We start from the raw sequence: 24,249 nt of genomic DNA, 5'->3' as shown, positions 1-24,249 counted from the left end.
AGTCCAAGTGACATAAAAGTAATGTGTGTAGTAAGTCACGTCACACTGGTGTGAAATTTTACAACTGTTTCTGAAGATTTGTAACAAGCATGACTTGTCATTTATCACTTTAGTTTGATACCAGTAGCTCCCTAAAGAAACCTACTTCTAAATTTTGGGCTTTGCCTGTTACGAATTCCTAAAAAAGTGTGAAAGCTGTGGCTCAACCAGAGACTGAACTAGGGTCTTTGACATTCCAATTGGCTACCAAGCCAACGTCAGGTCTCCCCATTACTTCCACAACTTAGATCTCTGTCTAGCTTTAAAATGTCCTTTCTAGGCATGCTATAACTTCTTGTTGCTGATGAACACACTTAGACATGTGAAAACTAATAATGACACCCCTAACCCCCTTGCATATTCTTCAATTCAAATCCTGCTTGGAAGTGGTTTGTAACCATTTTTATCCCATGAACTTCAATATTTAAGAGATTCAGCTAACATAATCTTTAATTGGAGGCACAAAACCATTTAAAAAAATTACATGCAATGAAACTAAAATCCTCTTACCATAAGACAATAAGGCTGATGTCATATCTAAACTGGTGAAATTCTTCATTCCTGTCATATAAATCCATCGCATCAAAAGGAATCCCTTTCCTTCCAAGTGCATTCATATAATGTACTTCGCGAAGCACTGCCACAAGCTGTAAAAACAAATAAACAGGTTTACAGACAACAAGAATAGTTCTTAATGGTACGCATTTCTTGGTAATTGACTCTCTAGTTCTTTAAATTGAAGAAATGCATTGCTACAAAGTCAACAATAGCAATAAAGCTTCATAAAAATGTATTTCATTATTTTATTTTTTATAGCATTTTTATATATCAGGGTGGGTGCTCTATGACCTATACAAAATTCAAATACAATTCCAAGTTTTCAATGCAAAATCAGGGTGGCTACCCTAGGACCATGATTAGAGCCCGGAAGTTCGGCAAAATGCCTCTTTTTATCTACTGCATATATTGATAAAATTTTTCCGGATATACGTTTCTTATGTTGTTTCGAATGTTTTAGAAGCCTTTTCATTTTGCCTATATTGCCTATTTGGGACCCCACTGCCTATTTTTAATTATAATGCCTTTTTTTTGCCTTTTTCAATGAAATTTGACCATTTTTTTTAAAAAAAAAATGTGTACATAAATTATTTTTCTCAAAAAAACGTTGTTGGCATTTATTTTTCTTTCGTTTATTATGTGAATAATTTTCGCCTTATTTAAGTAATATTGAACTCATGCATGTTTCAACATTGCTGAAGGAGAAAAGTGTGAGAAAAATGTATTTCATGCTCAGTTAGGATATTGCCTTTTGGTTAACATTTCCTTGTGCATGATTGACTGCTGAAGTGGACAGGTTGATTTCGAACACAAAGAAGATATTCCTGAAATCTCCCTCTCGAACCCGAAAATTTAAGGAAGTTGCATCTGAGCTTAGTTTACCTCTGCAACCAGTCTTGACCAGATGGGGAACCTGGATATCAGAAGCTATATATTATGCTAACAACCTTGAAAAAATCAGTGAGGTGATAAATGCTCTTCCAGAAAATAAAGTGGCTTCAATTCGTGAAGTGAAAAAACTCCTGTGCTATTCAAGTTTATTTTTGCACATTATGGTGCATTGCCAGAGTCAATTACAATTATAGCATCCATGAAAATCTTCGAGGAATCTATGCAGCAGATGATGGAAGTGCCAGGAGAAAAGGGGTCAGCTGTTGCGGAAAAGTGCAAACGGGTAGTGAGTGCAAATGAGGACCTGAAACAATTGAAAACAATTTGTGATATTCTAAAAGGTGAAAATGCTGTTACCCAAAATGAGTCCAGCTACATTAGCTTGTTTTATGTATGCTCCAATAACTTCTGTCGAAGTAGAAAGATCATTTTCTATTATGAAAAACATTCTCTCTCAGAGACTACTATCAATGAATGTTGAGAACTTAAAAAAACACTTTGTAGTTATGTGCAATCAAGACGGAGAAAATTGAAATGCTCTTTCCAATGTAGATTTTAACATTTTGCCAGAAATTATAGATAAAAGTAAGCGCTTTCCAAATGTGCCTTTTTCGGTTTATTTTGCCTTTTTTTCATTTTTTGTGCCTATTTTCCACATTATAAATGCCTTTTTGCCTGCCTATTTTAACGAAAATAAATGCCTGAACTTCCGGGCTCTAACCATGATATTACATTTTAAACTAAACATTTGCAAATAGTTCCTAATACTCCTACTAAGAATGTGAATTGTTTATGGAAACCTAAGATGTTGAAAAGAGAAAATGATAATTGATGACACACTCTCTGACACATACACACAGCATCTGGGACTACTTGCCACAGAGTCAAACAATCACTAGTGACTATTATAGTGAATCAATGAATGAAGTAAATTTTTGGGCGAGTTGGCACTGTGGTTATGTAAGGAATTGAGGGATGCTGCTGTTGGCAGATAACACACTAGCTCATTCTGCCAGTGCATAAATTTTGAAGTAGTTCAATTGGCCCCACACCTAGCACTCAGTGACTACTTCCTCTTTCTGGAAATGAAGCATCTGCTCAAAGGATGCCACTTTGACACCAAGCATGATGTTATTTCTGAGGTGGAACAGTGGCTTATGCAAGGTGAAAGACCACTACCAGTAAGGTGCCACCAAGCATGGCAACCATCCAGCCTGTAAAAGCATTCACTGCACATGCGCAACCAAGAGATCAAGGCAACATGACATATGGTATTGAGAAAATGGCACAGTCTGTCGCATGCAAGCAAGAAACAACATGTGCAGATTGTCATGTCACTTTGGTACGAAAGGTTGCATTTATTTATGAGGAGTTCATTTAGAAGTGACAAACATAATTTGTTGCTTGCGACTTGTTACTTGGCCTTCTGAGCTCCCTTTAAATATTATCAAGAAATCAAATTCTCTCTCTACTCTCTCTTTACCTTTTGGCTGAGTGACTTTCCTGACTTCCAAGAACATGTTTACTTGCTTGTAACAACTGTCAATACAATAAAAACTCTACAATGTAAGTAACACAAACAAGAATAATAATAGCTTCTAGCCTTTCACATTTGGAGGAAGTCAGATTTCAGCAAAGCACAACCGAAATACCAAAATTCCTAGTTCATTTATACAGATAAAAGATGCATGTCAAAGACTGAAGACCGAGTACTTACTTCTTCACTAAAGTTCTGTTGAAGAAGCATATTGTCTTTTCTCACTGTCAGAGGTTTAAGAATATTGACTTGACATATGCGAGGCACTTTCGTGCACCACTCACGGAACACATTATTTTCAAAAGTCTTCAGATATGACATCATTTCATTGTACTTCTTTATTACATATTCAGCATCGGTAGATTTAACAATCCTGTAAGGAAGAAAAAATACATTGGAAAAGCTGTATATGTTATGCATTCCAGTACTTTGGTTAAATCTAAAACAACATTGGTTTATAGGCCTATATAAGTGCATCAGTGTACTGTTGATAATTTACCAAGCTTGATATTTCAATAAATAGTGCAAATTTCTGTCATTTTGCCATGATTTTTATTAATATTGATGTCTAAACACAGTTTACTTTTTCAAAGGCCCAACCTACTTCAGTCACAAGGTTAATAACTTGTGGCGTAACAGCCCGTGCCTACCTACTGACCACCGGCCTCACTTCCATCAGAGGTGGGAGTTCATCCAACCAGTTATGGGGAGACGTGCGGTCAGCATGACAAATCCCCAGCCACTGTAGGTTTTCTATGACCGGGTTATGCTACTCATTCGTAGCTCCTTAATTTCCTCACAACCCTGGGTGGCCACCGATCCCATACACAGGTCAAAATATCAGGAAAAGTTGTTATGCTTTACCCAGGAGATTCAATCCTGCATGCATCTTGTAGCTGGAACCTAAAGCTTGCACCTTAGACCGCACAGCCATGGTACGGGAGAGTCACAAGATTACATACATTCATTTAGGAGAGTAATGATCATTTCAATTCTTTCATGGAATATTTTCGACTTTTTATTGGATTGATAGAATACTGTTAACGATATCAGTAAACTTTATGTCAGTACTTCTGGCGTAGGGATGTGACGACTTGATCGCCCTGTGGCTTGTTCACTGCAGTTAATCAACCAACAGAGTGAAATGGTCAACATTTTGCTCTGTTGGGATTTACAGAGCTGTCCTGTCATGGCTCTATGAGCGTCCCATAATTGGCAGAAATGGGGTATGGTTGGTGGACTACTATGTGATCCTTCCAGCTAGATCCGAGGGATCCGCTGACCAACGACAGGTGCGGTCCTCCATTCATATTGGGGGTTAGGCGTAGAGCTGACAACTCTGCACTGTAAAAAGACATGTCAAGAATCAGCAATATGAGGCCATGGATGTTCCCAAGGTAAAATATTCCGGAGGTAAAATAGTGTCGCATTTGGATCTCCGGGCGGGGAATACTTTGGGAGGTCCCTGGACTAAGGATAAGGCCAAGACGAAGATGGAGGGATAACGTTGAGATGGACCTAAAGGAAAGCGATAGGGATGGAAAAGAGTATGTAGATCTTGCTCAGGATAGGGACAGATGGAAGGCCTTGTTGCTGCAGCCATGAACCTTCAGGTTTAAGAAGGCTAGAGAGTTAGTTAGTTTTATGTCAGTACTTTATCTTAATTCTTCATGTATGTATCTATTTCTTGCACTGTACAACTTTCATCTAACTTACAGTTGTTACAAACACATAGAAACTTTTTAGATGTAATATTTCAGAACACATGTCCCCATCTTCAGAAAATCTTTAGTAATTTGATCAATGTTACACTTATAACAATAGCAAAAAATTAACAAAAAGGACAATAAATCATGTCAATAATATTTTGATGTATACATTAACTCCTAAATATCATGAGGCAATTCAAAATTCCTTTCCTTTCAAAGTTTCTTGACTTTTCCAGTTGGATAAATTTCAGGCTTTCTCCACTTGTGAAAAACAGAACTCCACAGTGAGTCCATATTGCCATCTTCATTATTTAATTTCTCCTTATGTTCTTCAGCAATGAACAAAGCCTGCCATACATCTAGACGTTATCAGTATTGGTATAAAAATTAATACCAGTCAATATTAATAAGTAAATTATATAAACACAAGTACAAACCTGATAACCCTGACAGACATGCTGTGCCCAGCTACAACTTCCCCACAAAAAGAATTTCTGCTTTCATGCACTTCCACCTCTAGCCTCTTGTGACAGCTCTACTTTCCTACCTTACTGACACCAACCACATCGTTCGGAAAATCAACAACCTTCCACCGTTGCCACAATCCTTGCTTCCATTGATGTACTTTTTTCAGCACCATCACTCCACAGCCTCTGCTCCATTGAATTCTACCTCAACAGCAGACCTAAACCCCGCAATCCAGAACTGATTTCCTGACTCACATAGCCCACTGTATCCTCACATGCAACAACTTTAGCTTAGAGGACAAAAATTACCTCCAGCTATGTGGTACAGCAATGGGCAAAATAATGGCCCCATTCTATGCAAACTTGAACAAAAGTACCTGTGTACTCAACCCTTGAAACAATCCCCTGGCTCCATTTCACTCATGATATTTTTATGCTCTGGACACATGGAGAACCATCCTCATTCACTTTACTGGACCAAATTAACCCCTTGTGCTCCTTCAAGTTCACCTGAACCCACTTCACCAACCAAATCACCTTCCTACATGTGGACATGCACATTGAGGAAGGTCATTAGAAAACATCAATCTGCATCAAACCTATCAACCATATGCAATACTTACACTTCTCCAGCTTCCATCCATTTCACACCAAGAAAGTCATACCATTCTTCCTGGCCCTCGGGGGTCAACGCCTCAACACCTCCTGACAGAACTACAACCTCCGCCTACACCAAGGCTTGGTCAACCCTGAATATCCTTCCACCATGGTCAGCAAACAAACAAATATCCTGAGCTGCCTCATACACCTCCACCAAGAAACCTCACACCAACCTCCCTGTACTTGTCACCCCAATATCACTCCCACCTCAACAAAATCAGACATACCCTATGTTCCATCCTCCACAGTGATCCGAACACCAGAAATGTCGCCCCCCCCCAAAACCTCAAAAACATCCTGGTTCACCATACCCCTCCAGCCTACAACAAACTCCCCCCTGCTTACAAATGCAACTGCCCAAAGTGCAAAACCTGTCCCACCCTCAACACTTCCCCTCCTCCCCAGTTTCACACTGCCACAGGCAATTTACTCTCCACTCAAAATTAACTGCCTACACCTCAAACCTCATCTATATCCTTACTTGCAACATCTGTGGTGGCTTTTATCTGGAAGAAACATCCACAGCCCTCAACCTTAGGATCAACTGCTCCTCCACTCAAAACCTTGACTTCACTCTCACTGTCCATACCCATGATCACACGTACTACTTTCAATGACTACTTCTGGGTAGTGATAATATACCCTTTCCCTCAATCTACAGCCAAAGTTTACAAACGCTGAGAGGGCCCATGTTAGACATGAGTGCAACCACATTCCCTGCCCTGAGTAAGGCCACATACTAACTTTCTGAACCAGATCCCATATCCACCCCTCATTCCAATTATCCCCATTCCCCTTCATATTATCTCCTCTCCACACAAACCATATCCACCCTACCACTCATGTATTTCAACACACCTGGTGAGAGAACCACAATTTCCCCATGACAACTGTATCTTTGCACCGAATCTGGCAACCTTGCTGGTCCAACACTTACTTCTGTTCCCACCATATTTTATCTACGTCTGAAGATTTTCTGATGTACTCACAGGTAGAAATTTCCAGCTTTGTCACATCACAACTCAAAATAGCAAGAAAACGTTTGACTTACGGATGTTCCAGCTCCAGGAAACTATTGTATGGATCAGTGATCCTCCTTGTCATCTGCATAACCCAATTCAACCGTCCAGCTACAGGAGGCATATTCTTGTCAAGTCTCATCTTTCCGGATCTGTTCTGTTCCATCTGTCTGTCGAATATCACCTGAGAGGAAAGTACATGCATAAGCCATCAGCAGAAACAGTGGGAAAAGTTGACAGGGTAACAACGGCTGCGAGTAACATCTCATGTGAGAGAAACTTTGATTTTACAAAAATGCTATAACACCAAAAAAAGTGTTTATGTATATGCAATTTCATGTTCTAAACACATTTTTTACTGCATTCAAAATTGTAAAATAATGTGAATTTGGCAAAAATGATAATGTTGACTTTTTCGTGAATTAAAAACAACAAAAAAACAGACAGACAAACAAAAAACTATGATGCATGTTACACATGGAATAATAAATGATTATTGTAAAGACCCAGAATTTAAGTATCTTGTATTATACATCGTATAATGAAATTAGCAGTATAGATAAATATTGTATTTACGCATGTATATTGCGCACCCTGGTTTTTGATGGGGAAAGTGACAAACAACTATATCTCATATATAATGCGCAGTACAATCCAGTTTCAAGAAATAGCTTTCTTAGTTGTAGGTTGTAAAGCTGTTGCTATGCCGATCAAGAGAGAATGACATCATACCTATTCAATGAGTCACCTGTTGCTATGTTGACCAAGAGGACAATATTCTCTTGTGTAAACAAGTCACCAACCCACACCATTTCCCCTCTCTTCCTCCACTGTGTTTAGCATCCCAAATCTTTTATTCTTTAACCACCTTATTTATTCTGTAATAGTAGAAAGTGAGATCAAAATTAACTTATGGATTTGCAGTGCTCAATAAGTTATTTTCTATTATTTCTCGCCCAACAAATACCGCTGATACGTATCACATGTGACGGGAGGTGAATTCCCAAATTTCACCAGAAAGGCACTGCTTTTCTTGGTGTTCCAGAACATTACATTACAAAGTAAAAAATGATGGACACAGCCTTTAAACTTTTAACATGATTTTGCTCATTTTCTCTACTCTTTCTAAAAAAAACCTTCAAAATCTATACTTTTTCCATGACTAACGTAGCATTTATAGGAGGCACATTCAGGGCACTCAAACTAGCAGTTAGGAGCACAATATTTCTTCCATTAAGAAAATCACACTCCATATATATCATATTATTTGGCCAGTAATGCATTTTAATTATTGTTTTCTTTTTCCTTATCTTTTCTTTCATCCAAAGTACCATACAAATCAGAATGTTCCTTCATTTTGTGATGAGCTTATTTTAACCGCATTTCACATTAGTGTCACTATCTTGAATGAAATAGTGTTGCCATATTCATAAACTGCAGGATTTAAGCTTTCAAATGATATAAAACATGATAGGGATTCCGTAAACATGAAAAATCAATGCAGGTGTCAGAAAATCATGGAATGACCCTGTACGGTTTCATGTTGACTGTCCGAATTATTCCGTGCATAATTCGCACCACAGTTTTTGGGGGTAGAAATTTTGGAAAAAAGTGCGCATTATACATGAGTGGTATATGAGGGCAGGCTAAAATTAACACTTGATAATATGACAATAAAAATAATACATTGTCATAAGTACATTTGAAAATGGTTAGGCTAAGTCCAAAGTTCCACGTTTGTGCTATATCTATAATAATTTAGTCATATGATTGCTCAAAATGTTATTCATATAATGCAATTAAGTGTCTGAAATTACTATTTAAACTAATTTCATTAAATATGATGTTTAAAAAAGCCAATTTGTATATCATGACAAAATTATCAAATTGTGCAATATTCTGAATTCATATTCATAACAGTTATTTTTGACTGACAATATGAAAAAACAAATATCTTCAATCATATGTGTTATTTCAGGCAAGCAAGATAAGTTACATTCAAATTTATAATTAAATTTATTGAAATTATGTACATTTGCATTGACATCAAGGTTTATATACAAAGGTCAACTCTTTAAAATTGTTCAATGTCTTATATGATGTCATACTTGGTATTTTATATCAACATTCAAAAAATGGTAATTGTAATCATTAGATAAGTATATTGTGATATATATAGTAAAATAGCTGTAACAGAGCAAATATGTACATTTACAACACAAACATTCAAGCTGTTAAGCACTTATGAACAAAAATATAAAACAAAAACAATTGAAGATAACACATACTAAAAAATCTGGCTTGAACTAGTTGCTCTAATACTAGTTGTCTGTGACTTTTGAGAATCTCAAGATGGATGGGACATAAGTAAAAATGTGACGATTGGTGAAGGTTTGATATCATTAAAAATCTGGATCTTTTGAGAGATTATACTTGATCAGTTTATCTTTAATAGTTTGTTGAAACTATATAGAGACATTTTGTTGATAACAGAAGCTTGAAAATGCTTTTATAATGGAATAATCTGTATAACGAAAAAGGAAAGATTTGGAACTGGTGTAAAGTGCCTAGTTTAATAATTGAGAGCAGGAAATTATTATCTGATGGCATCTGCATTAACTAGCTAGTAAATGAATATTGCATTATCTAAAATGAAATGTTATGAGAAATAAGACTAAGTGAGTGTAATATTTTCTGCATTTTGGATGTGAACAAGCCAAATGTGAAGTTTTGAAAATTGAAGGAAGCCATCTTGTGGACCTGATTGAGGAATCTGGCATGTTGAGTGTGCTCAGAGGTAGAACTGACGCGTGCCCAAATATTTAGAGGAGGACTTGCTCTGCCTCACAAGGAGACAGTAAAGAAGTGTTTTCTTCATATAAATGTTCTTTCAAATAATTGCATAATTTGATGCTATTTTAATTTTTGTTGTTTCTAGTTTTTTTTTTCTTTTCATTTTTATCAATATAATAATTATAAAGTTATCAGTATATGTAAATTTAAATTTCCTTTTCAACATAGCACCATAGTTACCTATTGTGCCGATACTGAGTTTAAAATATACTGACAAAGTTGTTACATATTTAAGATTATGAGACGTCAGGTGATGAGTTGAAAAGGTTCAAGCTTATAATAATCTTTGTATTGTTTTGCTTCTTGTTCTGGTTTCTGAGGTTAGGTGTTTTTACCTTTAAATATGTCAGATCCAAAGGGTGATTTCTGCTTGGCAGATGTTATGGCTGCTCTCAATGCTATCAAGGATGGCCAAACAGAGCTCAAAGCTAATCAGGAAAAGACTGATGCTCAATTGATAGAGCTGAATGCTAGCCAGATGGTGCTTAAATCTGGGCTGACAACTCTTCAGCAATCTTCTGATGCTCAATTAAAAGAAATTAGAATTGATCTTGCTCAATATAAGAAGGAGTGTTTGATAAGAACAGAGAAAGTGGAATCTCATATAAAAGCATTATCCATGAAAGTGGATACTGATATTTCTGCAGTATCCTATGTTGTGGAACAAAAGATGGAAAATTTGGGTAAGCAGGTTGGTGCTGTACAAGAAGCACATGCAGATTTGGCAGAGCGACTGCATGTTGATATGAGACACATGCAAAAGGAATGGTGTGAAACTAAACAGCATTTAGCAAATACTTTGTCCTCTCTTTCAAGTTTACCTAAACCTTCAGTGTGTGATGGTGCTTCTTCTCCACAAATTCAATCTAATCAAGAGATGAATTCTGATCAATTTCAGTACAAAGTGCTTCATAATGAAGAGGATGGTTCAGCAGGAAATATGCCTAATGAACTTATTCAAACCATGCAAGGACTTGTGACAAGTGATTGCAAATTAGTGAATAATGATCTCTCTCAGGACCAGGTTCTGCAGGAACAAATAATGGGTGTAAAGCTAGAAGTTTTAACATTGGTAAAAGAAGTGTTGTCACCCATTAGTCAGTGTAGGTTAGAATCAGCTGGCAGAAGAACTCTTACAAAGAGAAAACGTGCAAAAGTTCCTACAGTAGTGAATAGTTCTGATAGTTGTGTTGATGAGCATGTAGTGCGCAGGCATGTATCTAAGGTATGTGATAAAGCCACTAATACTGAAACTGAGTCATCTGGCTCAGAAGAAAAGTTATTTGATCCTACTAATGACCGTAGAGGAACACCATCTGGTCATCGCCAAGATTATGTAAAAGGTGATTCTTGTTTGCATCATAATAAGTACATAAATAAGAGTGATGTAAATGGTCCTTCTCAAAGTGCAACTTTTGTGACTAGTACTCAATATGACAACTCTTTACCGCACCGACAATCTTTCATAAAGCCACAAGAATTGTGCAAGTTTCCACAGTTTGATGGAATCTCGATGGACAGTATGCCATCGGAATTTTTGGAGAAAGTTGAGGAAATGATGGATATTTACAATATCAAGGAAAAGGATTACATGCAATATATGCCTAAGTTACTCAAAGACTGTGCAAAAAGTTGGTACACTCAGAATAAATCTTCCTTCAATACTTACCATGATTTTAAAAAGGCCTTTCTGTCTCACTATGAGAATTCTAGGTGGAAGAGTGTCACATTGACTCGAATACTGAATACTCAATTTTCTAGAGCTGCACATGGTAACTTACAGAAATTTGTAAACAAGAATTATAAATTGCTCAAATCCATCCAGCCTCATGCGGAGGAAGCACACTTGATTGCACAAGTGGCTACGCTTTTGCCATTTAAGATCAGAGAGCACTTTGTGGTAAATAATGTTGAGACATTGCAAAGAGCATTGCAAGCCATAGAGAATTTTGAATCACTTAGAGACATCCCACTTAGGATGAGCAATTCAGAAAATGGTGTAAAAACTCGAAACTTTAAAGCTAAAGTAGCTCAAGTGGCTGTGGAACAAGCTTCTAGTGCAGATAAAGAGAATACATACTCTCGCAAATCAAATTACACAAGAACTAATTTTCATAGGAACTATGACAAAACAAACCTTGGGGTTAAGAGCTACAATTGTGGAACAGATAAGATTCCCACAGTAGCTAATGGTGTTGTTTCCCAAGCGGAAAACTGATGAGGACTCATGTTGGGGGAGGTAACATGGGTGCTAATAATGTATTAAAGCCTCCAAATAAGAATAGATTTGCCTATAATAGAAACACAATGGAAACAGACATTCTAACTCCTATACTTGACAATAATCAATTAGTAGGAGATAGCATGATGCTTAGACTTTCACAAAATATCTTAGGTGAACCTGTGAAGGTGGAAAAGGATGGTACACGGCACATTGGATTATGTGTTTCAGGTCAAACAATAGATCAGCTAAGACAAAGAATGGAATCTTATAATAAGTTATCAGACCAGGTAATGTTAATGATTGGCATGAATGATCTACTGAAACGGAGAAATGAGGATGATATCAAACAAAGCTTTAACAGACTGATACAGGTCATGAAAAATAAGACAAGGAATATAATTGTACTTACCTTACCACCAATTCCGAAAGTTATGCATTCTAGAGGGGATCCAGAATGGGTCAGATGGCAAAGGTACAATTCTCACCTGTTATCTCTTCAAGATGAGGATAAGGTCAAAGTGCTAAATATTGCTCCTCTTTTCTTTGATGATGATGACAAGATAAATGAAACTCTGTATGAACAGTACATTGGTCCTCGTACACAAAATCGTCTGGATATGATTCATTGGAATCGTACGGGCATGTGCAAGTTGTTGCAATTTTTATATAGTATGAGTGTCATCCGAAATATGCAGTTGCCTGTCAAAAGTGTGCATAATACTTTTAAGACTGAAGTGTCAGTTCATGCAACTGAGATAGGTGACAAAGAGCGCAACAAGATTGGACACTTAAATCAGAGAAGATCTCACGTTCCTGAAAATCAAAAAAACTAGTCAATTCCCTTTGCCTTGAGGCAGGTGACAGAGGGTATGCTATAAACCCTGCCATAGCAGTTGTTAATGTTGGGGATTGGGAAAAAGGATTAGAAACTGAAGATCAAAATTACATGAAAGAAAATTACCGACCAATCAATAATGTTCCTAATGGTTCGAATACTGCAAAAATTTGGGTTAATATTCTAGATCATAAACATTTGGCTCTATGTGATAGTGGAGCAGAAATTAGTTTGCTTTCCTATCAGGTGTGGAAAAATATCTCTTCTACAGCCAGTAGGCCAAGATTATTGAGTACTAAAAACATTAGACTAGTGGATTTTACAGGCTCTAAAAAGAACAAAGTTTTAGGTTTAACTAGGCTTATGATTGTTATCGGTTTGCAAAGTTTGTTGGTACAATTTTTAGTGGTTCAGAATCTGCAGGTGGATATGATCTTGGGCTTAGATGTTCTATATGCATTGCAAGGTACCTTAGATTTCTCTAAGAAGGCACTTGTATGTGATAATGATAAATATGAAGTACTTGCCCGTTTCGTTCCATTGGAAAATACTGTAGATGTGGATCATTATTATGAATGTTCTTTTGTGTCAAGTTCTGAGGGTAATAAGGTGGATGATGAAACAATATTAAAAATTTCTGGTCAGTTGGATCAAACTGAGATGTTGTCGGTAGTTGAAAAACAGAAATTTTTAAATATATTGTATAAATATAAAAAATTGTTTTCCATTAAACCAGGTTTATGTAAAAATTATGTGCACACAATGGAACTGGATACAGACAAACCCGTGGTAGGTCGAAACTATCCTATTCCATTTGCATACCGGGACAAAGTTAGAGAACAGATCAACACCATGTTGGAATGGGACGTGATTGAATTGTCCAACTCTGAATACTTATCCCCTCTATTGGTTGTACCTAAGCCAGGTGGAGGGATAAGAATGTGTGTTGATCTAAAAGGGATAAATAAGCATGTAAAGTTGATGCAAATTCATCCCGTAAAAATAGATGAGTTATTAGTACAGTTTCAAGGTTGTAATTATTTCTCATCTATAGATTTAGGTAATGCCTTTTGGCAAATTGCTTTGGATGAACAAAGTAGAAAATACACAGCATTTTCATTCGAAGGCGTGTTATATCAATTTAAACGTGTTGTATTTGGATCAGTGAATGGCACCGCTGTCTTTGTAGATGCAATGAATAGAGTTTTGGCTGATTGTAAGGATTTTGTAGTGGTGTATGTGGATGATATCATTATAAGATCCAAAGACTTTGATTCTCATCTGACTCATGTTGAAAGTGTATTTAATTGTCTACTGAAAGCAGGCATGACCCTTAAAATAGAGAAATGTAAATTTTGCTGCAGGGAGATAAAGTTTTTGGGTCACATCATTACCCCAGAAGGGTATCATAAAGATCCAGTTTTTGTCAAGTCTATAATAGAGTTACCGGAACCTAGCTCAATTAAACAATTGCAAAAAATATTAGGTTCCTTAAATTGGATTAGTAAATACATAAAAAATTATGCAATGTTTGCCCAACCCATGTATGAGCTTCTCAAAGCTAAACAAAAATGGTGTTGGAATAAAGAGGCATCTGAAGCATTTCAGCTTTTGAAGGAAAAAATTGCTGAACAAGTAATGCTTGCATTTCCCGATTTTGAACATGATTTCTTTGTTCAAACTGATGCTTCGATTATTGGAGTAGCGGGTTATTGTTTCCAGATCAGAGAAGGCGGGTTCAAGCCTCTTGGATTTGTCAGCAGGTTGTTAAAAGATTATGAGAAATCTTATACATCTACTGAAATGGAGGTGTTGGCGATCCTATATACTATAGACAAATTTGCTTCTATACTAAAAGGGAGGCATTTTGTCATTATTACAGATCATAAAGCCCTCACGTGGTTGGAAACTGCCCACACGTGGAATGCTCGTCTCACTCGCTGGTTCATCCAGTTACAGATGTATTCTTTTGATGTTCAATATTGCAAAGGCAAGGAAAATGTAATCGCTGATTTGCTAAGTCGATCTTTTCCTTGGCAGTTGGACATGCATTATCATGTCAACTACTCCGAGTTGGAATTAATGCTGCAACCTTTGTGTGACTGTAAGGAACTTGCGAATGCACAGAGAAATGATATCGAATTGAATGAGATCATTTCCTATCTCTCTGGAGATGTTGATACTGATAATTCTCGCTGTAGGAATTGGCGGAAACAGTATTGTCTCAGGGAGAACATATTATGTGTCAGGGATTTTCACAGACCAGAAAAGTTAAGGATATGCTTACCTGCTTCCTTAATTGGTAATATGCTCATCAAGTTTCATGATGAGAGTGGTCATTTCGGTGCATCTCGGACAATGGCACAAATATATAGAAATTTCCGATGGAAACACATGTTTAAAGATATAAAACAATATGTTGCTGATTGCGATACTTGTGTCAGGTCAAAGCCCAATAAACATCCTGCAAAACATTTAGTTAAAATACACCTGACCAGTAAACCTGGAAAAGTCCTTTTTGTGGATTTGCAAGGTCCATTCATCATGGGTTCTAAGCGGGAGAGATTTTTGTTGACAGTGTTGGATGCTGCAAGTCGGTACTTGTTGGCTTATCCTATTGTCAACAGTAATGCAAATACTGTCATCAAAAAGCTTATCAATTGTTATTTTGTCCATTTGGGTATTCCTGAAAAATTGATTGCCGATAATGGACCTCAATTCAGATCTCATCAGTTTGCAGATAAAATGAAACACTTAGGCATCATGTTAGTGTTCACTCCTCCATATCATCCGTCCTCCAATATGGTTGAGAGATATCATGCAGAGCTTAACCGCTTAATGAGAGTTTTGTGTCAGGATAGTCATACCCTATGGCCTGAAAAGGTTAATGTTGCCCTTCATTGTTTAAATAATGCAATTTCATCTCAAACAGGTTATGCTCCTATAGAACTGCGATTAAACATGGAACCTAACATGAGCATATTCAATAATATCACTGAAGATGAAGTAATGTCATGGGATAATAAAATTCACATGGCACATCTAAAAAGTTTTGAGGCCAGAAGTAAGAAAACAAACCAAATCAACCAAAAACAACAAAATAAAGTTTCCATATTAGTTGGTGATTTGTTGTTTGTTAGAAACAGACATAAAGATTTAGAAAATAATCCCATTAAGAAATACTGCTTCTTGTATGAAGGACCTTATTTGTGTGTTGAGAATCATGATAATTCAACAGTTACATTGTTAGAATGCAACACTGGTAATCCTGTGAGTCAAGTGGCCATTGAACACATCAAAGTGTGGAAGTGTTCTAATGCCAAAAGGTATAAATGGCTAGAAATTTTGCAAAACTGCAACAAGTCACATGAGGAGCTAATAAAGAGATTGTTGCAAGGATGCAAGGTAGATGACATACTTGTCAGATCTTCAAAGGAAACAGATATTTCTGTAGTGAAGATGTAAGATTAAGTAAGCATTAAGGGTTGGTTGGTTGGGAGTTTCTTATTGACTGAGTGTCAAGGGTGGTATATAAGACCTCAGTTCTTTATTTTTTCATTCTTCGTATATTAATTTTGGCATTATGAAATTGCTTATGCTAACTTGTTGTTTATTTTGTTGGTTTGAAGGAAAAAAGATACTGCTTCATTTCACAACCATACCCATGAGGGTTGGTTGGTTGAGTTCTTCTTCTTAGGATGTTGGTTAAAGGTGGTACTGTGAGTCACAGTACTTTGTGCAGAATTTTTCTTTTGTCGGCTGTCAATGTAAAAATTTTCTCTTTTTCTTGAGTCAGAAACATTAGTTCAGATATGAAGTCTTCTTCTGTAGAGTTTGCTTTAAGTTGATCTTCATGATCCAATATCGGTCCTCATTCATATTTCTTGATCCTTAGTTGTGTTGAACGGTGGAAAAATTCAATATAACAAATATTCTTTGTTATGTGTATTTTGGAGTGCAAAAAATGTATAATATAATGTGATGGCATGTGCATAATAATTTTGAATGCTAAGATTTAGCTTTGGCTTGAAAAATATTTACTAGAGCACAAAGATTCCAAGAGTTGAATCGTAGGCTCAAATAGGAATGAACTTGACAAAGAGCAAAGAGATTCACGTGTTGATCCAAGCTTCAGTCAAGTAGTTGTTTCCTTTAAAAATGCTAGAATGCATTATGGCTACAAAATGTGTTCACAAAGGGCTGAATAGTAAGTTCGAGCCGTGACGCTGCGAGTTCAGGAACAACAATTATTTATGATTTATAATTTTAGTGCGCACATCATAATTTATACATTTCTTGCGTGAATTCATTGTGATGTAAAAAATCTTATATTCAGCACTCCGTAAATCTGAGGATGTTTGCTTTTCGATGCAGGGACTCACATTTTTGTCTTGTTAGCTGATGTTGCTAGATGAATGGATCAATTCCTAATGGGAAATTTAGGGAAATTTAGATCAGAGGTAACTTACTCTACATGTAGAAAATTATTATTAATATATTTTTTGGCTAAATAAAAATTAATATAGAAATTATGCTCCCAGGTTGAGAATGAAGTTCTGAATGGTGCTTCATTGTTTGATAATAAATAATAATGTTATGTAGGTACATTGTTTATGTAAAAATGGTTACTTTACTGGATAATAATTGTTGGTATGTCGAACTTGATGTTTTTTGTTTTTCAATATTATTATGTACTAAATGTTCATTATGGGTAGTTGAAATGTATTGGTTCATGATGAACAAGTTCTGGTTGTATTGTTGGAAAACAAATATTCAGTCACACTCAATTGATTATAATGCTGAACATGTAAACAGATTGTAAATATAGAGGCATTGTATTAATTATTATATGTTAAATGTCTCAGTAGGGCTCAGATCTGTTGTGGGTTCGTCCCTTGTTGAGCGCCAGTATGACAATAAAAATAATACATTGTCATAAGTACATTTGAAAATGGTTAGGCTAAGTCCAAAGTTCCACGTTTGTGCTATATCTATAATAATTTAGTCATATGATTGCTCAAAATGTTATTCATATAATGCAATTAAGTGTCTGAAATTACTATTTAAACTAATTTCATTAAATATGATGTTTAAAAAAGCCAATTTGTATATCATGACAAAATTATCAAATTGTGCAATATTCTGAATTCATATTCATAACAGTTATTTTTGACTGACAATATGAAAAAACAAATATCTTCAATCATATGTGTTATTTCAGGCAAGCAAGATAAGTTACATTCAAATTTATAATTAAATTTATTGAAATTATGTACATTTGCATTGACATCAAGGTTTATATACAAAGGTCAACTCTTTAAAATTGTTCAATGTCTTATATGATGTCATACTTGGTATTTTATATCAACATTCAAAAAATGGTAATTGTAATCATTAGATAAGTATATTGTGATATATATAGTAAAATAGCTGTAACAGAGCAAATATGTACATTTACAACACAAACATTCAAGCTGTTAAGCACTTATGAACAAAAATATAAAACAAAAACAATTGAAGATAACACATACTAAAAAATCTGGCTTGAACTAGTTGCTCTAATACTAGTTGTCTGTGACTTTTGAGAATCTCAAGATGGATGGGACATAAGTAAAAATGTGACGATTGGTGAAGGTTTGATATCATTAAAAATCTGGATCTTTTGAGAGATTATACTTGATCAGTTTATCTTTAATAGTTTGTTGAAACTATATAGAGACATTTTGTTGATAACAGAAGCTTGAAAATGCTTTTATAATGGAATAATCTGTATAACGAAAAAGGAAAGATTTGGAACTGGTGTAAAGTGCCTAGTTTAATAATTGAGAGCAGGAAATTATTATCTGATGGCATCTGCATTAACTAGCTAGTAAATGAATATTGCATTATCTAAAATGAAATGTTATGAGAAATAAGACTAAGTGAGTGTAATATTTTCTGCATTTTGGATGTGAACAAGCCAAATGTGAAGTTTTGAAAATTGAAGGAAGCCATCTTGTGGACCTGATTGAGGAATCTGGCATGTTGAGTGTGCTCAGAGGTAGAACTGACGCGTGCCCAAATATTTAGAGGAGGACTTGCTCTGCCTCACAAGGAGACAGTAAAGAAGTGTTTTCTTCATATAAATGTTCTTTCAAATAATTGCATAATTTGATGCTATTTTAATTTTTGTTGTTTCTAGTTTTTTTTTTCTTTTCATTTTTATCAATATAATAATTATAAAGTTATCAGTATATGTAAATTTAAATTTCCTTTTCAACATAGCACCATAGTTACCTATTGTGCCGATACTGAGTTTAAAATATACTGACAAAGTTGTTACAATAACTTCCCAAGTGAGCCCAATAGAACCATACAAAGTAAATCTAGTGGATAAAAATTAGTAATTTGCTTCTGTGTATTTAAGGATTCATTTTCACCCTAAGTTTGTCTTTTAATCTGAGATCCAATACAAAATTGCAAATGATCCTTGGACAACCTGAATGGTTCATGAATCTCCTTAATTAATGTGTGTAACCAGGTGACTGTAATGGGTTCTTGTCTTAGGAAGAACAAACTGCATATGTTAGACATTTACTTTGTAAAACTACTGTACATGAGTTTGGTTTTTGGTTGAGTTGGTGTTTTAAGTCCACTTTATGCACAGTAAGGCTAATCGGGACTGGACCTACGGTTTAAAGTTGGATCCGAACCACTTTGCCATGTGCCTCTACCGGGTATCGAACCTAGGACCCCTTGATTACAAGGCAATGACGCTACCACTGTGCCATCGGGGAGGCCCCACTGTACATGAATTATGCTTATATTTTTATTAATTATATTCATAAGAAGAAACAAGAAAATGGCAGAATTTTGCACTAAATTACAGGCTATTTATAGAAATACAAATTTTACCAAGAGTATGGATTAATCTATTCTGTCCTTCACAAAAAAGTAACAATCAACACACCTTTGTTGTATCCAATTCCTTATCAAAAAGCTCAAGGATGCGCCTATAATTCTGCTCAATTTCATTTTTTATAACTGGCCTCTCTAGTAAACTTCCGCCAATTTGAACCAACTGAAATGCAAGAAAAGTGAATGATTCTTAGGATAATAATAAGCATTTCAATTCTGCTGTATACGCTACAAAACTACATTCTCAATGGTCATTTTACATTAAGGAAAGATAATATGTAATATCAGTTTCTAATCCTGGCAGCAACAAAAACAACAATAATAATGTTCCTGACTAATCAACACAGCCACTGCATGCACCAGGATGACAATTTACCCTCCAGTTTGTAGAAAAGAACTCACTGAGCATGTACAACCAACAGACCGAGGCGACAGTTGAACGCTATTGAGAAATGGTTCGGTCTGAGTGATACACAAGTAACGTGTGTAACTTGTAGTGTCCATCCAGAAATAAATTTTGCATGTCTTTATGAAGGTTTGTTTTCAAGTGAGGAGTAACTTGTGGCTTGTCACTTGTTGCTGTGACTTTGTTCTGAAAACTCCCTAAAAGTCAATAAATTGCCAATTCATTTGAGCAAATAGCTGATCCTTTCCAATACTGACACCACTATTATCAGTCCATAGTGGGATACCACAGCTCAGCACTACAAAGACTTAATTTCAAGCAACTGCAAACTAAATAAATAATATAAAATCAAAAAGTACAGTTAATTTGTCATTTCTCTGAACAAAATCCACATTTACTGGTAAGTAATCAATCTGAGTAATTTAAAAGTGGCGAGTCTTTGTGGCGACCTCATATGAAGAGTGTTACATATACCTTAAAAAGGCTTTCCAAGTTTGTGCACTCTTCGAAAGACTGGCTGAAGATTGCAGCCAACTTGTTGTCAAGGTCTAGAACGGCATCCTCAAACTTCTTGTGCTCCTGCATGAAAGTATCATCTCTCGGATTCAAAGGGTCATACGTTACGTTCCCAACAGCTGCAAACAGATCGTTGAAGTCACTGTACATCTGCACAACCCTGGAACTCAGTATTCTCCCCTTCAAGCCAGCCAATTCCAACTTCTCCAGCTTAAAATACTCTGTTGCTGTGTCTAAAATTCCCTGTAAATAGAATCCTCTGGTTAATGAATATGTACTGTAACAAGCTACGTTGTAGTACCCAAGTTTCCATAACCAAGAGTTACAGTGTACAATATTTAATGAAATAGTTAGTTTCTAATTATTTAAAAAGAAATCAAGAAGTTTATGAAAGTTCAATTGGGTCCAGTCGATACCACTTTGAACTAATGCTCATACAGATGCTGAGAGAAAGAAGTGTGGGATTTCCCCCACATATGGACAAACAAATGTTTATCTTTTACAGATCTCACATGGACCTTACCTTCATTAGTTCAACACGTTTAACATAAATGTTATAATCTTCAAATACCAGCTTCGGATGGAAACTCCACAGCTTAGGGTTGGATTCTTCAAAGTAGGAACTCAGGTTTTCTTGAAACTCTTCATACAGTTCTCTGAAATGGGGAATAATTATAATTACACTTTGCTGTATAATTATCTGTTACAAATCAGATATAAAAATTTTCTAGCATTAAACCATAATATGAAATAGAGAGAACTATAATTTTAATCAGAAGTCAAGTGATGAGGATTGACACAGCAGTCAAAATATGAAGTACAAAATTAATGTTATGTGCTATATATATTTACTATTTATAATAAATCATAATGGATTGTTACGAAAATTTACCAATAATGAAAAAGTACTGATATAAAATTTACCAATACTGCCCAATACAAAATTAAAAATTTGCATGAATAACCAGAATGGTTCATACATCCTCAATTAATGTATGTGACACAGGTGAGAAATAGATTCTGCATATTTTGATACATTACAAATACACAGGTATATGAATTCAACCCTTATACTCTTAAAAATTCTAACAAAGTTGCAAAGATTTGCAATAAATTAACAGGCAATTTATAGAAATATTGGTAACGTAGAATTATCATGCTCATTGCACCACGCTATGAAGGCACATAGAGGAAGCACCCCACACATTTGTCGTGTATGCACACAGCCTAATACACATGCGTTTTATACATACATAAACTTGAGACATAAACACACCACTAATTAACATTTAACAATAGATTTACTGACACACAGCTTAACATACAACTTCCACATTGAACACCTCCATATTTCAACAAAATATAAACAAAAGCCTAACAATATTTCACACCTAACATTCCCCCATCTTCCTTTAAAATTTTCTGTCCTTCGCATATTGAAGTCTATCACGAGGTCTTCTCCCTCTGACTGATCTCCTAATGGCATCTTCCTTGCTTCCGTGATGTTGCTCTGGTCTCTCCAAGGATGATGCTGAGGTACAACCTGCCCCATTATCCAAAATCGGGGTGTGTCAATTACATCACCTGGATACGGGAAGTCCATCAAAAGTTCATCGTCATAAAATCTTGGAAACGTTGATGCAGTAGAAGTTCCAAGAAGCTCTTGCCGCTTATCAATTTCATTTTCCTCAGTACCTTTTCTTCTATTCGGCCACTTCAGCTAATTTTTGGTGCACCATTCGCCTCTTTCCGTCCACTTCTACCATCCAAGTGACATCACTATTTCTTCTCAGTATTCTGCCCTGAACATATCTCGTAGCATTTTTTTTTTTGAACGTCAATTTCACCAACACTACGTTACTTCCTAAATTATCGTCGTCATTCTTCTGAGGTTCCTTCCTTTGTTCATAATCCTCTTTAGATATCTTCTCCATATTCACGTCAAATGTATTCACCGGCGTATATGAAAAGATAACTTGCTGAGGAGATTTACCCGTCGTTGTACTACATTCACTCCACACGGCCAGCAAGACCTTTTGCAGCAAATGAATGACGTCAAAATGCATGTTCTTATTTAGGCACTCTCGTATACCCCAAGTCCTGAACGTAGCAGCAGTTCGGCATCTTTGACATAACCCCAGAGGAAGCTGACCGGAACCGTATCTGGTTTCGAGCCACCACCTGTTTTTCGGCAAAGCGCTGTTGTCACTTTTACCTGCAGAGTTTAGACATCCATTCATTCACTGTGACGTTTTACTCCCAAGGTCTTCATATTGCATAGAAAAATAGCAAAACACAATAACGCAACCTAACAAAGATAGAGAACTGCAACCTCGTGTTCAAAAATCTCTATGAAACTGAATTAGCAACATCTCATTTAGTCCACGTGGACTTGATGAGAGCTGTCATTTCTTGGACGAACGCTATTGGTGGGAAAGGTTTCAGGGGAGGATTTACTGGACTCCACGTGGACCTGATACATGGTTGTAAGGGGGAAAACTGATCTTTCGGAACTTTCTTTGAAGTAAAGTAAGGTTTCTTTGGGGACCAGCACTATACTGCACAATCCAATTTAGTTTTAATTGTCTGGACACACCTCTCCACTTGGCCATTGCTCTCTGGGTGGTAGGCCGGCAAGTGGTATAATGTAATGTTGTGGTTTTTACAGAAAACTCCAAATTCTTTACTTGAAAATGGTGGTCCATTATCACAAACTATGTGTTTTGGAAAACCAAATATGGCAAAACATTTTACTAAATAATCTTTCACTTCCTTGAAAGACGTGGAAGAGACTCTCTGACAGTCTATCCATTTACTATACGTATCTACTATTATGATGTACTATTTCTGTATGAGAAGAAGTCAATGTGCATTCTTTCCCATGGATATTGACAGTTATCCCAAGCGCTGTATTCTCTCGATTAATTATCTGGTTTTACTGCTGCTCATATTCCACAATCTTTAACATATGCCTTGACAGCCACGTCTATTCCTGGCCACCAATACTTTTGCCTCAACAACATCTTCATTTTGACAATGCCACTATGATCATCATGTGCTTTCTTAAGTATTATGTTCCGCACTATTTTGGGTACCACCAATTTATAACCCCAAAATAACAATCCTTCAACCATGCTCAATTCTGCTTGCTTCTTTTAAAGGCAATCAATTCCTTTAAACCATCACCATTATAACCTTTTATTTCATTAGGTCAAAGTTATATATATATATAACAAAGTTCATAGTTCTATTCAGTATTCTATCCTCACTTGTACATTTTCTCATAACTTCTTGCACTTTAGGCGTCAGCTTCACCTGATAAACAAATTCCTCTTGAAGTGCATCTTCATGACATACGTCTGCTAACGGCAACCTAGACAACATGTCAGCCAACTCCACTTTCTTGGTATATATCAACTTGTATGAAAAAGACATCATCTTTGAATACGTGGTGACACAAGAATGTGTATTGGCTTATCTAATGTAAGTAACTGTTTCGCAGGTTGAGAATCTGTCCAAAATTTTGAAAAACCTTCCTTGGACATACTTTTGAAACCTTTTCACCACGAATACAATGCACAATGCTTCCTTTTCGTGCATAGGATATTGTAATTCATGTTTGGTTAACGTACATGATA

General features: G+C 36.0%; 1 protein-coding gene across 1 annotated transcript in view; it reads right to left on the bottom strand.

The window, feature by feature from the left end:
* LOC145988599 (dynein beta chain, ciliary-like) overlaps positions 1 to 24,249 on the bottom strand; it is a 292,854-nt gene that overhangs the window by 252,104 nt on the left and 16,501 nt on the right. Inside the window, exons 8-13 of the mRNA XM_083123590.1 lie at positions 21,135 to 21,267; positions 20,570 to 20,854; positions 19,742 to 19,852; positions 6,913 to 7,064; positions 3,206 to 3,398; positions 550 to 686 (exon numbers count right to left, since the gene is read on the bottom strand). Of these exons, the coding sequence (XP_082979716.1) occupies positions 550 to 686; positions 3,206 to 3,398; positions 6,913 to 7,064; positions 19,742 to 19,852; positions 20,570 to 20,854; positions 21,135 to 21,267 (1,011 nt within the window). The remainder of the gene's footprint in view (positions 1 to 549; positions 687 to 3,205; positions 3,399 to 6,912; positions 7,065 to 19,741; positions 19,853 to 20,569; positions 20,855 to 21,134; positions 21,268 to 24,249) is intronic.

Source organism: Lepisma saccharinum, chromosome 6 (genome assembly GCF_977018435.1).
Source record: "Lepisma saccharinum chromosome 6, izLepSacc3.1, whole genome shotgun sequence".
Lineage (NCBI taxonomy): Eukaryota > Metazoa > Arthropoda > Insecta > Zygentoma > Lepismatidae > Lepisma > Lepisma saccharinum.
The sequence above is the reverse complement of the archived record's forward strand: the minus strand, read 5'-3'. Positions and strand labels throughout refer to the sequence as shown.